The sequence below is a fragment of the Osmerus eperlanus genome, chromosome 9 (assembly GCF_963692335.1).
Source record: "Osmerus eperlanus chromosome 9, fOsmEpe2.1, whole genome shotgun sequence".
NCBI classification, from domain to species: domain Eukaryota; kingdom Metazoa; phylum Chordata; class Actinopteri; order Osmeriformes; family Osmeridae; genus Osmerus; species Osmerus eperlanus.
Genome location: NC_085026.1, coordinates 5072151 through 5086221, shown reverse-complemented (window position 1 = coordinate 5086221; position 14071 = coordinate 5072151). Strand labels below are relative to the sequence as shown.

General features: G+C 49.9%; 1 protein-coding gene across 1 annotated transcript; it reads right to left on the bottom strand.

The window, feature by feature from the left end:
• Window positions 1–935: 935 nt before the first annotated feature.
• capn3a (calpain 3a, (p94)) lies at window positions 936–13130 on the bottom strand. Its single transcript, XM_062469674.1, has 22 exons — window positions 12766–13130; window positions 12228–12297; window positions 10631–10749; window positions 10342–10475; window positions 9920–10088; window positions 9615–9698; window positions 9441–9535; window positions 8915–8992; window positions 8477–8637; window positions 7449–7618; window positions 7127–7138; window positions 6527–6735; window positions 4999–5035; window positions 4709–4786; window positions 4458–4515; window positions 4217–4281; window positions 2512–2580; window positions 2277–2355; window positions 1971–2087; window positions 1824–1882; window positions 1683–1736; window positions 936–1519 (listed from the first exon to the last, which is right to left on the bottom strand). Exons 1-21 carry the CDS (start codon window positions 13015–13017, stop codon window positions 1710–1712), a joined length of 2142 nt encoding a protein of 713 aa, XP_062325658.1. The 5' UTR covers window positions 13018–13130; the 3' UTR covers window positions 936–1519; window positions 1683–1709.
• Between the last annotated feature and the right edge of the window lie 941 nt (window positions 13131–14071).

The following is a 14071-nucleotide window of genomic DNA, read 5'->3' as shown; positions in this document are numbered from 1 at the left end:
CTCATTGTAGAGATGATTACGAGATATTGAAGTAATCCCTTTCTGTTGTTCCCATGAATGAGTGAGCTTGTATCTTGTGTACTGATTTTATATAGCTGTGGTGTGGAGCTCCTTGACTCTGGGATACTTTTTATGAGGAGGAAGATGCGAGGAAGCTGTACTAAGTCAAGGCTTCTTTTTGAAGAGCAGGCTGGTCTGAGAGGAAGTTTGTGTAGAGGAGGTGTGTGAAGGAGATGCTGGAGGAACAGACGGTCCTGTGCCATACCTCACCCCTTACAACACATAGAACTGGAGCAAAGCGGACTCAATACGTCTTTTTTTACAAACTTAAAACTGCTTTAAACAAAAGACGACACAACTAAACTCTTTTACATTCAGTTTTTTTTTATCAGTGTGATTAAGAAGCAGTTCTGAAGACACGCTTGCTGTAGTGGCGGTTCGCTTGGTTGGGTCGGACCGGTTCGGGCGGGTTGAGATCTCGGTCGACCCTCCAGAGCCCCCTGGCCTTCAGACAGGCTCCCCACTGTCTCCTCGCTGTTTTAAGGCTGGGGAAAGCATGCAATTGACCTCTTACCTGTCATTCCTGAGTTTCTTTGACAAGTTTATTTCAAAAGTTGTTAACTTGTAACAGATGTTTTGTACCGAAATATGCAAGTAAGTGCAATAAAAATAAAAGTTCAGATAAAATATCCAAACGAAAAAATATTTGGAAAGTGTGTTTGGTCCCTTGCCTTTCATTTGCAATGTTGTTTGTGCATGAAAACATTTTGGTTTAATGATTCATTATTAGTCACTTGGAGCACTAGTCAGTTCACAGGTATTCCTTGTTCCTGTCCCTACATGAAGAGAAGTGAACCACACTACTCCCCTTCATCCCCATTCAAGCAGTCAAACCAGTAACTACACAATCATTTATTTGGTTAAAAGGGTTAAAAATGCAATACACTCATTTGACCAAAGCTTTAATTAGAAACCACAAAAAAAAAACTAAAAATGTCCAACCCATAGCCATGTATGTCGTTTTGGGCTCCATAGTGACCATGAGTGTTCCAGCTGAGGGAGTCTTCTGGTGTTCACGCCAGGGGCTGTCTGTCTCTCCTTCCCCCGGCGGAGCGCAGGGTTGGGGCCCCCCAGGCCGCCACCTCGCCCCCTGGGCAGGGAGAAGGTGAAGGAGGCTGCCCCACACTCCTCCCGGTCCACCCATGAGAAGCTCACTGGAGCGATGTTGAGGAGAGGGCTTTGGGTCGGTTTGGTATGAGAAAGGTCAAAGATGGTGTGAGGGGAGGGCGGGGGTTAAGCAGAAGATTCTCAGAGAGATGAACAGTGAAAGATGGATGACTAGAAGGAGGCTGAGAGGTATAATGACAGAAAAAGAGAGGTTGTGTGTGTTTGATGCCTGAGAAAATGATACGGAACGTGTGGTATGGTTGTGGTAAATAAAAAAACAAGGCGGATGACTCCAGTGAGACTGCGAGCTTTGGAAGAAGGACGAGGCTGAGATATCTAAGAAGCCTGAGACCTGCAAGGAGGGAGTGGAGAGAGAGGGAAGGGAAGGAGGGAGGTCAGGAGGAAGTGAGTAAGGAAGAGGGGGGGGGGGAATGGTAGAGGAAGGAGTGGTGTGTGTGTGTAGGGTGGCTCGGTGGGGGGTTGGAGTGTGGAGGAGAGGCTGTCTGGCTCCCCACCTGGGAGAGGATGGGGGAGGGGCCTGTCTAGGCATACATGGTCAGCTGGAGCCACTGTACAGAAGAGAAGAAGAGGGAGAGGGGTTAGCTCCCACAGGCCCAGAGCCCCTCAACACGGAAGCACGTCAGCAGAGAGCTTACCTCCAGGACGCTCAGACTGATCGTCCCGTCGCCCTCCTGGTCGAAGGCCTGGAACGCCCCTGTGGAGAGAGACAGCAGACGGCGTCAGGAACTGGAGGGGGGGGGGGGTTGTTGGGCGGTTTGTGCTGAAGGGGGGGCGGTACTTACTGAACATGGCCTCCAGACGCACCAGACAGCTGATGAAGCTGTCAAAGTCGATGTTCATGCTTTCGTTGGCGTAGCGCATGGTGATGATGTCGTAGAGCTGGTTGTTGAGACGGAAGCCTGAGCGGAACATAAGACTCATGACTGTACAGTGACAAGAACATTTACAGAGTCAAATGTAAATTCATAGAGCACACACTGAACAGGCTGTGAAAATCTCTTTTGAAAACAACGCTTCTTGGATTTTGTTTGTGGCCTTACGGTGTGTGTGTGTGTGTGTGTGTGTGGGGGGGGGGGGGGGGCTGTTACCTGCATCGTTGACAGCGTTCCTCATCTCGTAACTGTTGATGCTACCGGTCTGGTCCGCGTTGTAATGTTTAAAGATTCCCTGGTGAAGGAAAGACAAAGTTCTGAATCTGAACCTTCTCACCCGGAAACACATGAAGGTGACCACTGAAATACGGTTAGAACTATGATCTTAGATTTTCAGCTGGATTTTCTAGTATGTTGGTTTGGATGAGTAGTGTTAAGCTGTGCTGGTCACCTGCCACTGCTTGATCTTGTTCCAGAGGTGTCTGAACTCCTGCAGGTTGAGCCTGCCTGTCCCGTCCATCTACACACACAGTTAAGGGTGCCACCGTGCGTGTGTGTGTGTGCCACAGACTGCCGGCTCAAAGAAACCAACTGTATAACTGATCTCAGTCCCAAATGATTTGATCATGTTTGTCTCATAGCTGGACGGTCTGTTGACCACTGTGTGGTTGTGTGTAGTGTGATTGTTTTGTGCGTGTGTGGTGTAGAGGGGGTGTCGGGTTCGTAACTAGGATATATTTATGAAGGATGAGACACTGACTCATTACCTATGTGTATTTTGCTGAAGTAAATGTTGCCTCTACTTGAATCTATGCCTACAAGTTGGTTGTCATTTTACTAGACTAAAAACATTTTCATTATTAATTGTGCCAAATTGTTTTCAATTGTTTGCAGTTTTGGTTTGTTTTAAGGAGCGACAGTTAGCAACTACTAGCTTATAGTTAGTTTCAGGTTCTGTTGCTAAGGTGACAAGTCACTAGCCTGGCTCTGCCCTCCTACATACTTCCACTCAATTTTGATTTTGCTTCTGTACTAGGTCTGGCCATGAGGTAATTAAGTCAGATGTCTCCGGTTAATTTTCTACCGGCCAATCAGCGAACAGAGGGAGTGGCTGTCGTGCGCTAGTTTGTGTTGTAGTTCCCTAATGGCGGCGGAGAAAGATGCGAGCGAAGCCATTCGGTCCGTTTTGGCAACGCTGCCGAATATCCATAAGCTAAAGCCAGAGCAAGAACAAGTTTTGCTGAGTTTTGTTGGTGGCCATGATGTTGTGGCCCTCCTCCCCACGGGGTTCGGGAACAGTTTGATTGTCCAGCTACGGCAGCTAGCTCTGTTACAGTAGTGGTGAAGGAATTGTCTAAGGCGAACGCTAGCGATTGGTTATGGCAGATCAGAGTGGCTCTGGGCAGATCCAATAGTTTTAAACTTCAACAGAGTACCCGCCTACAAGGAAGTCAACGCTTGTCAATGGAGCGAGGCCAGACTCTCTGTACAAATGAAATGTACGAGAGTCTGGTTAGGACCAGGCTAACAATGGCTAACAAGGCTAATAATGTTGTTGCCTCAACCTTGATATGTTCAGCCGGGGTTAGTGAGGTACTCCTGACCCTGCCAGGGGTCACAGCTGGCTGCCTCTGCAGACCATTCAGCCAGGGGTCAGGGGTCACAGCTGGCTGCCTCTGCAGACCATACAGTCAGAGGTCACAGCTAGCTGCCTCTGCAGACCATACAGCCAGGGGTCAGAGGTCACAGCTATCTGCCTCTGCAGACCATACAGTCAGGGGTCACAGCTAGCTGCCTCTGCAGACCATACAGCCAGGGGTCAGGGGTCACAGCTAACTGCCTCTGCAGACCATACAGTCAGAGGTCACAGCTAGCTGCCTCTGCAGACCATACAGCCAGGGGTCAGAGGTCACAGCTATCTGCCTCTGCAGACCATACAGCCAGGGGTCAGGGGTCACAGCTAGCTGCCTCTGCAGACCACACAGTCAGAGGTCACAGCTAGCTGCCTCTGCAGACCATACAGCCAGGGGTCAGAGGTCACAGCTAGCTGCCTCTGCAGACCATACAGCCAGGGGTCACAGCTATCTGCCTCTGCAGACCATACAGCCAGGGGTCAGGGGTCACAGCCCGCTTAGGGCACTCGATACAAAGGATACGTCCATCAGAGCTATCATACTCCTGCAGCTCTCCAGACTGAAGCCCTCTGTGTTCAGGTCCTTATCTGAGGGAGGGAAGAAAGAGGGGAGGAGAGGGAGGAGAGGGCGAAGGAGGGGGGAGGATAGGTGAGGAGAGGAGGGGGCAGTGAGGGGGAGAGATGGATGAGAGAGAGAGCTGTGGGTGAGGAGACCAGAACTGTTATCCAGTCAGTCACTAAGGTGATCAAGCTTAGGCTCTTACATTGGGAAACCACCTTGTTGAGGACGTTCTTCAGTTCGTTGGCTGAGATTTCCATTTCCTGTGTAGGGAGGGACGTGGTTGGAACTCACATGGATGCCAGATTTATGTAAATATACACGTAATAACCAAACACCGAAACAGGATCAAACTTCAATTCACCAGAGATGTTCATCTACACTTCATCCATCCATTTGTTCATCTATCCCTCCATGTATCCCTCCTCCCCTCCCCTTGCTCCTCTCTCTACTCACATCTCCAGCTATCTCCTGAAAGATGTTCCTGAACTGCTGGTCCTCATCACTCTCCTCTCCTACTGAGGCGGGGGCAGGCTGGGGGAGAGGAGGGGGGAGAGAGGGGGGACGGAGAGAAAGAGAGACCTGTGTCTGATATAATATCTGAGGTCACCTATTTGTCAACTGACGCATCAGCAATTCAAATTATAAATATGACAAGTTAGAAAAGACAGCAGAAACCAGACAGTAGAGAATTGATCTCCTGAGAGACCAGAAGGTGTGTGATGAAGAGGGGCGGGGCTACTCACCACTGGGTGGTCGGCCTCGATCCTGTTCTCTATCTCCCTGAGTGAAGACCAACAAACAGCAGTTACCATGACAGCAGTCACCATGGCGACTGACAACACCTAATTTCTCATCTGGATCATGAGACTCATGATCAATCTAGTGTGTGTGAGATTATCTTGATGTTAAGGAATTATTACAATCTAATCCCAGAATTTTAATTAATGACATTCTCTTAGGGTGTCTATTCTGTAAACCTCTGCACTATATTATACTACATTAAATTGTGGGTGGCTCACAATTCTATTCATTTAGATATTTTACTCATTTAGCAGGCGCTTTTATATCATTGACCGGTATACCACACTCTTACCATCTCACAGTGATCCTGTAAACACAATGTTATATACCACCTGCTTTATGGACAAGAGTAGGTTTGTTTGGGTTTCCTCTTGAAAACATAAGAGGTTTCCTACTGTTGAGTGGAGCACTTCTTGTGCTATGTGGAGCACTTCCTGTGACACTTGTGTGAAGCACTTCCTGTGCTGTGTGGAGCACTTGCTGTGGAGCACTTCCTGTGCTGTGGGGGATCATTTCCTGTGTGAACTTCCTGTACCAGAGGAGCTTGTTCCTTTCCATGTGTGCACGGCAGGGGAGCAAGGCTTTCCAACAGACTCTCATCTTGATGCTGTGACTCTATATCAGCTATGTGCTGTGACTCTATATCATCTGTGTGCTGTGACTCTATATCAGCTATGTGCTGTGACTCTATATCAGCTATGTGCTGTGACTCTATATCATCTGTGTGCTGTGACTCTATATCAGCTATGTGCTGTGACTCTATATCAGCTATGTGCTGTGACTCTATATCAGCTAGTATGTGCTGTGACTCTCTAGTCCAGCTGTCTGCTTTGACTCTATAGAACTGGTATATCCTGTAACTCTCTAGATCAGGGTGTCTGTCGTGACTCTCCGGAGCGGCTCTCTGCTCTCCTAGTTTCACTGTGTGAGCAGGTGCCTCCAGGAGTCTTCCGGGCTGTTTCTCAATACTGAAAGAGAATGTTTACCCGTGCATGCCCACATGGGATGTTGCTTGTCCTAAAAAAGATTCCATAACAGCTTCGAACTGGGGCCGATTTCTTCCAGTTCTACAAATCAAATCGCCGTTAAAATTGTTTGTCCTTGGTGGTTGTAACCCCATCCAAACATGCCCCAGGCGTCCCTAACCCCCACCCCACACAGGTACCCCTATCACAGACACAGGAGCATACACTCCAGGGGAAACACCCCATCTGGACACAACCTAAGGCACTGTCATATTCCATGCTGTTGGAGTATTTTCTGTATAAAAAGTAGAGCAAATACTCCAGTAGAATGGATAGAGCATGTCAGCATGTGAATCACAATGTAGATTAGATACAACATTGCTTCTTGTCCCCTCAGAACCTCTACACAGGATCACCCCTCCCCTCCTCTGTCTCTCCATCCATCCATCCCTTCCCTCCCTCCACACACCTCCCCCCTCCTTTCCTCCCTCCATCATCCACTCACTCTGAGGTGTTCCTCTTTTCGGAGAAGACTCGGAGGATGAACTCGCCCTCCTGGTGGGGCTCGTAGGTGGAGGGCACGATGACGTACTCGCCGGGGCTGAGGCGGAAGCGCTGAGTCACCTCCCGCAGGTTGATGTAGGCCTTGCAGCGGGCCTTCGAGGCATTGACCAGGAAGAAGTCCTTCTGCATGTGCTGCTTGTTACCGTGCATCTGGAACCGCGGAGGAAGGGGAGAGACACAGGGAGAGAGACACAAGGTGAGAGACACAGGAAGAGTGAGGGAAAGACACGGGGAGAGAGGGAAGAGAGACATAGGAAGAGAGAGGAAAAGACACAGGGAGAGGGAAGAGAGAGAGGGAAGAGAGACACAAGGAGAGAGAGGAAAAGACACAGGAAGAGAGAGAGGAAAAGACACAGGAAGAGAGAGAAGGAAGAGAGACACAGGAAGAGAGAGAGAAGAGACACAGGGAGAGAGGGAAGAGAGACAGGAAGATAGACAGAAAGAGAGAGACATATAGAAAGTGAGACACAGTGAGACACATAAGTTGAGATGGATATACTAATATTGTGTAAAGGACGGATTCCTCTTTATGCCTCCTTACCTCCTTGGGCACCTAGGGGGAGACAGAGAGCAGAGTGAGTTGTAAAACTGACGAAGATATTCCCGTTTTAATGACATCAAACATTACAGTAACCAGCTGTGAACATGCTGAATTTACAGCCTACAACAAATGATGGCTTTCTCAAGATCAGTATGCATCATGTCGGTATGGATATGTGTTTTTGGTGATGCATGTATCCATACATACATGCGTGTATGTGCGTATGGATGTTTGTTTTAGTGATCGTTGTAGTAGACGTGTGTGTGGATGTTTGTTTTGGTGATGAGTGTACTAGGCGCGCGTGTGGACGTTTGGGCGGCACCTCGTAGATGGCGAACCCGATGGTGTAGAGGTTGGCGCCCATTTTGCGTTCTTTCCGCCGGTTCTTCTGCATCAGCGTCACCACAAAGGTGCAGGCCACCTCGTTGTCCTCGGGGTCGTCATCCTCCTCCAGCAGACGCAGGCGGTACTGAGGGTTGGTCCAGAACGTGTCTGTTGGGGCCGAGGGCAGAACCAAGAACCAACCAGATCAGATCCACAATCTCCTGGTTGAATTCCTTGACTGAAGCAGTATGGCAGAGAACAGAGCCCTACAACCCCCAGGTGTGTGTATCTCCTACCTGGCTAGCCCCCAGGTGTGTCTCCTACCTGGCCAACCCCCAGGTGTGTGTGTCTCCTACCTGGCTAGCCCCCAGGTGTGTGTGTCTCCTACCTGGCTAGCCCCCAGGTGTGTGTGTCTCCTACCTGGCTAGCCCCCAGGTGTGTGTGTCTCCTACCTGGCTAGCCCCCAGGTGTGTGTGTCTCCTACCTGGCCAACCCCCAGGTGTGTGTGTCTCCTACCTGGCTAGCCCCCAGGTGTGTGTGTCTCCTACCTGGCTAGCCCCCAGGTGTGTGTGTCTCCTACCTGGCTAGCCCCCAGGTGTGTGTGTCTCCTACCTGGCTAGCCCCCAGGTGTGTGTGTCTCCTACCTGGCTAGCCCCCAGGTGTGTGTGTCTCCTACCTGGCTAGCCCCCAGGTGTGTGTGTCTCCTACCTGGCTAGCCCCCAGGTGTGTGTGTCTCCTACCTGGCTAGCCCCCAGGTGTGTGTGTCTCCTACCTGGCTAGCCCCCAGGTGTGTGTGTCTCCTACCTGGCTAGCCCCCAGGTGTGTGTGTCTCCTACCTGGCTAGCCCCCAGGTGTGTGTGTCTCCTACCTGGCTAGCCCCCAGGTGTGTGTGTCTCCTACCTGGCTAGCCCCCAGGTGTGTGTGTCTCCTACCTGGCTAGCCCCCAGGTGTGTGTGTCTCCTACCTGGCTAGCCCCCAGGTGTGTGTGTATCCTACCTGGCCAACCCCCAGGTGTGTGTCTCCTACCTGGGTAGTTCCTGCAGCCCCCGGCAGAGCAGCCCCTGACCCAGCGGCCCTCGTTCACAGACACGGTCCATTTGTGGATCTTATCATCCTCCAGGGCGTCGGGCGTCAAGTTACAGATCTCAATCTTGGTGTAATTCTTCCTGAAGTCCTCAAAGGACATCCTGACACAGGAGAGGGAAAGTAAAAAACTATGACTAGACAGTAGAAACCATGTCTAGACAGAATAAACCTTAACGAGCTAGTAAAAACCACGACTGGCCAGTAAAAAACACAATTAGACAGTAGAAACCCTGAATTGAAGAAACCAGGAAGGAGGGGTGAGGGAGGAGTAAACGGGGGGGGGGGGGAAGGATAGGGGGAGTAGGGGAGAGAAGGAAGGGGAATAGGAGGAGGGGGGTTGGAGGAGGAGAGAGGGTGGTGGTGGGCGATGGGTCTCACCAGAACTCTCCGTCCTCAGCACTCTGGTGATGCAGCTTATCCTTCTCTCCCTTAGACAGAGAGGTCCACTCCTTAGAGCTGTGGAGCACACATGGTTCAGACATGGTTAACACATGGTTCAGGCATGGTTAACACATGGTTCAGGCATGGTTAACACATGGTTCGGGCATGGTTAACACATGGTTCAGACATGCTTAACACATGGTTCAGGCATGGTTAACACATGGTTCAGACATGGTTAACACATGGTTCAGGCATGGTTAACACATGGTTCAGACATGGTTCAGACATGGATCACACAGACACCCACGTCATCATAGCCACTGAACTACTACTGCAGCACAGGTACACTCATAAAAAGTCATCCGATTCGATAAAGTCCATTGATGACCATATGTCACATTTCTATCATCACCAACACCCTGTGTCCAGTGGTATATCGTCTGTTTGAACACCTTCTCACGTCAGACGTGTCTAAGTGGAGGGATCAGCAGAGCAGAGGCGCAGGGCAGAGACGGTCACTCACTTATCGCTCCAGGGGCCGTTCCACTCCACCTGGCCCCAGGGGTTCCTCAGGCGGACCAGACGCACCTTCGACTCCTTTTGCTGGGAGTGTTTACACTGTGGAGGGTCACGCAAGGGTCAAGCAGGGGCCACGACAGGATCATGGTAAACATCAGCCTGTTCGAGGGCTCCTCACCTCCTCCACAGCGGTGACAGAGTAGGCGTGGCCCTTCACCAGGCCGGTGGTGGTGCGGGTCTCGAAGCGGGCCGGGACCAGTGACTTTAGAGAACCAGGATATACGCACGGATCACATCAAACACACATTGTGACATCAACAGACGAGGATCACACGAACAAACAATGACACGAACAAATGTCGATTAGAAGGAGCCCAACGACGTTTCCTACGCTGGTGAAAAACAGCTGTGGGACAATAACTGTGTTCCACGTCTTCCAGTTGGCGAGAGTCCCAGAGGGGGGAAACCCGGCTAGAGACTCACGTCTATGGAGCAGCCCATGAGGGAGCCTCGCTCCAGGGCCTTCTGCATGATCTTGTACAGCTCCTTGGGTGCCTCCTTCATCTCGTAGAACTCCGTCACGCCACCCGTGAAGTCCTCCATGGCCTCGGTAGTGTTGCCTCCCTTCAGGGCCTCGTAGGAGCCGTGCAGCCTGACGACACGGGGGCCCAGCACGCCGCTCGTGAGTCTCACCACTTATTCGACTTTTTGGTTATTCAGCAGATGTTTTCAGGCAAAGTCACGTAAACAACGTAATATTCAAATTGGGGAAAAAAAATTGTATCTGCCCCAGACATCCACATATCTTGGTTGTTTGCTCTGATAGTGTATTTTTGTGTCGCACTGAACAGGGTTAGTTAGCCTAACTAGGGTTAGTTAGTGTAATCCTGTTCCTAGGATCTTACTTGGCGTAGGCCTTCTCCAGAAGAGCGCTCCAGAACTCGTTCCTCTCAGCTGACTTGGTGAACACCAGCTGGTTGTTGAAGGTGGGGATTCGATCGTCAATGACGACGTCAACCCAGTCGCCATAGCGCCAGAACTGAGAGAGATGGTTTTTGATAAGATTGAAGGAGTCAGGATTAAGAAACTTGATAACATACACGAGGGGCCTGTGTATACATAATAATAACAAGTAATTGATAAAGAAAACATAATACATTGAAACAGGAGTTTGAGGAGAAGGAAGGTTCTGACCTGGAAGTGGAAGATGCCAGCGTAGGCGTCAGTGTAGCTCTGCTCATGATCAAGGACTCTGTAAAGCAGCTTCTCGTTCAGAGTCAGACAGGCAATGGCGGCTAGCAGCCAGCAGTCACCTACAAAACATATTTTCATATCATCATGTCACTAACTTTCATGTGACAAAAACAACACAACTTTCAACTCATTTGAATTGAGTTTACACAGGACATCCAAACACAATGTTTGTACATTAGTAACATTTGTGATAATTGAAACAAAGATTGCCAATTTCAGCATTTTGAAGTCCATTTATATTTACCCAAAAAAAAATTCTAGTGAAAAGCTGTAGGTAGGGGATTTTTTGGGCTTCCTCAAATGGGGTGATATTATGCATTCATATGGCCAAACATGGCAGAAGATGTGTTATAATCAAGACCCATTTAATTAGTTTAGGCATACATGAGTATTAACTAGTGTTTTTACAGAAAAAATGGGGTTTAGTTATACTATAACAACAATCAACAGTGCTGTGTTCTGATGGAGTTCAAATGTAATGAGCTGTGATGAGGGTTATTGTCCTGGGTGAGGGTTGGTGTCTAAGGCGAGGATTGGTGTCTAAAGTGAGGATTGGTGTCAAAGGTGAGGGTAAGTGTCCTAGGTGAGGGTTGGTGTCTAAGGTGAGGGTTGGTGTCTAAGGTGAGAGTTGGTGTCTAAGGTGAGGGTTGGTGTCCTAGGTGAGGGTTGGTGTCCTAGGTGAGGGTTGGTGTCCTAGGTGAGGGTTGGTGTCTAAGGTGAGGGTTGGTGTCCTAGGTGAGGGTTGGTGTCTAAGGTGAGGGTTGGTGTCCTAGGTGAGGGTTGGTGTCCTAGGTGAGGGTTGGTGTCTAAGGTGAGGGTTGGTGTCCTTGGTGAGGGTTGGTGTCTAAGGTGAGGGTTGGTGTCCTAGGTGAGGGTTGGTGTCCTAGGTGAGGGTTGATGGGTGATGATCACAATTGTCTTTCTGAGGAAAAGACCCAATCAAGAGTGCTGACACAAGTGATTTTGGATTGTGCAGGTGTGTGTGCCACAGAGTGTTGAAGCGGGTGAACAATGTAAGTTTAGAGCGGGGGGGGGGGTGGTAGGGTGAGCACCACAGCCTGCCACTGTCCCCCCTGGAGCCCTTTTATACACTGACAGGGCCGTACAACAATGAGAAGTGCTGCCGGCCAGATTCCCTTTCCAAAAGAACAAGCACAATATGAAGAGGCCACTGCTGGTGAAGTATGTGTGCGTGTGTGTTTTTCTCTCCAAACAGGTGACAGAAATCTGTCATCAGAAGCACAGTATTATCCTGCAGCCTTGTCAAACTTTTTTTTTTTTCTCTTTTTGTTGGACCCCAGGAAGATTAGCTCGTCCCACTTTGGTGACAGCTAATGGGGATCCTTTTAACAATAAAACAATAATAAACTATACAGCCGTCCAGCATTCCTCAGCTCATGTCTCCATAGGTCCACCCGCAAAAAAACAACGAGGTAAACAAACTGCTACGGGAGTGAGGTGAGAGTCACGTGTTTTGTGATTCTGACTGGATTCGTGTGGCAGTTGGTCTGTGTGCTGAGCAGGAGGACTCTATTACCCAGATCTCCCTGGCAGATGTCTGTCCGGCTGGCTCCGCCCACAATGAACTGAGGGTTCTCACAGATCTCCTGCAGACACAAACATCAACATGGACCATCTGACACAACTGAGGGTTACATAAGCATCATGAACCACTCCAAACTTGACACAACCACTACTAAAGACAACAGATGTTGTTTAGGTTAGAAAAGGAGAGACGCACATGATCAAGTAAAATAATGAAAAGGAAAAAATCAAACCCACTCATGAACAACTTTTCCCAATAATTTAGTCGGCAAAGTCAGACATGGACAGCGAGGGACTTGTCCACTGATCCACTAATCCCAAAAGCTGTTGTATGAACACTTTTCACATCCAGAACCCCACAGACATGATTCTCACTCCTCAAACACCCTCAGCACCGGCCTGAGACCTCCAGGCTTGGGTCTGTAGATCCACTACAACAGTCCAGTAAGCCTGCTCCCATGCGCAGGCCATCCCACGCCAGCTTACCCCGTGACCAACCCCCCCACCCCACCCCACGCCCAGCCTCCTACCTTGGGCCTCTTCCACACGATGTTCTTGACCTTGTTGGACTTGTGGCCCAGCTCCTTGAAGCCCAGAGACTCCACAGTGGCTGGGAAGGTTTCATCCTCAAACAGGCTCTTCTTCTCCAGGCACTCCTGCTTCAGGGTGCTGTAGTCTTGTCCGCTGAAGCGCAGGGGCTTGCTGAGCGAGCCTTCCCCATCTCTCCTCTCTCTCTCCCGGATCAACCGGTCACAGAAGAAGCCAGCCGGTGTGTAGGGCATTTTGTCACGCCTGTTTTTTTTTTTTAACTGGCTTTTGCCACTTCTACTAAAGTCTTACAAGCCTAAAAACCCTGGCATAAATCCAAACAGCTGACCTCTGATTGGCTGCGTGTCCGTGTGACGTGGTGCTCAGAGGTCATGGAGCAAGACCTGGGGGACATTCACTCCACACTCACGTTTACATTCAGCAAGCACAACGCAACACACGCACACACACCTTTTTGTTGCGTTCTCATTGGTCAGTGACACAATGACCTGGTCCTGGCTCCCTCGTGGCATCATTGTTGGGTGACACAAAGGCCAGTGGGCAGCATCCCAGGGCCTGTAAAGGGTGGTCCTGGGATGGCCTGCCTCAGCAGAAGGCATTCAAACCTGTTTAAACCTGTTCTCAATGGAGCTCAGCATCGAGCAGTTTCAGCAGAACCAGGTCCCGCTCAGCCAGAGATCTGCCCAGCACTGGCCGTCATTTCATCCTTCAGTACTGCGTGGTGGGGTGTCGGTCCACAGCCCGCAGACCGGGTCGACTCAGTCACAACAAACGATGGGGATTACACACTCTCTCCCTGGTGGAGAGTGATGTCACAATAGTGCTCATTAGGCCGTTTATGGCGGACCAGCCAGGATTTGGCCGACGGGCTGTTGGACATCAATGCGATCGTGTCACATGGTGAATCGCACCCACCCCTCCTTCAGGACCAAGCACTACCCCAAACCTCGAGGACAGGTCAAGTCTATCCTTTAAGTTTCGTCACCTTAGCCACAATACTCCCACAGCAACAACAGAACCGCACACAAAGCAGACCACAACCCCTGGACATGACCTTTATCCACCTGGGACCAGGTGAGGTCACCCGGCCAGGGCTTTCTTCACTGGTCATCATGACAGATACGCATCATAGACACAAACCAGCTCCTCTTTCACAGCAGAATAGCGACCGGTTGATGTTTAACGTACAGGGCTTTTATTTTCTTAGGCAAGATATTGCAACTGTGTGAAATCATTACAAGTCAGCATTTCATTTTCTTCACCACTAACCTCCTGCTCATTCACAAT

Bases quoted from the DNA above. Each gene is read 5' to 3' on its own strand.
- capn3a (XM_062469674.1), bottom strand. From the start codon at position 13,017: ATGCCCTACACACCGGCTGGCTTCTTCTGTGACCGGTTGATCCGGGAG. The intron at 10,476-10,630 runs GTCAGAACCTTC...CATCTCTCTCAG, and splicing joins CTGGCATCTTCCACTTCCAG to TTCTGGCGCTATGGCGACTG. The intron at 1,737-1,823 runs GTAAGCTCTCTG...TCTTCTGTACAG, and splicing joins TCAGTCTGAGCGTCCTGGAG to TGGCTCCAGCTGACCATGTA.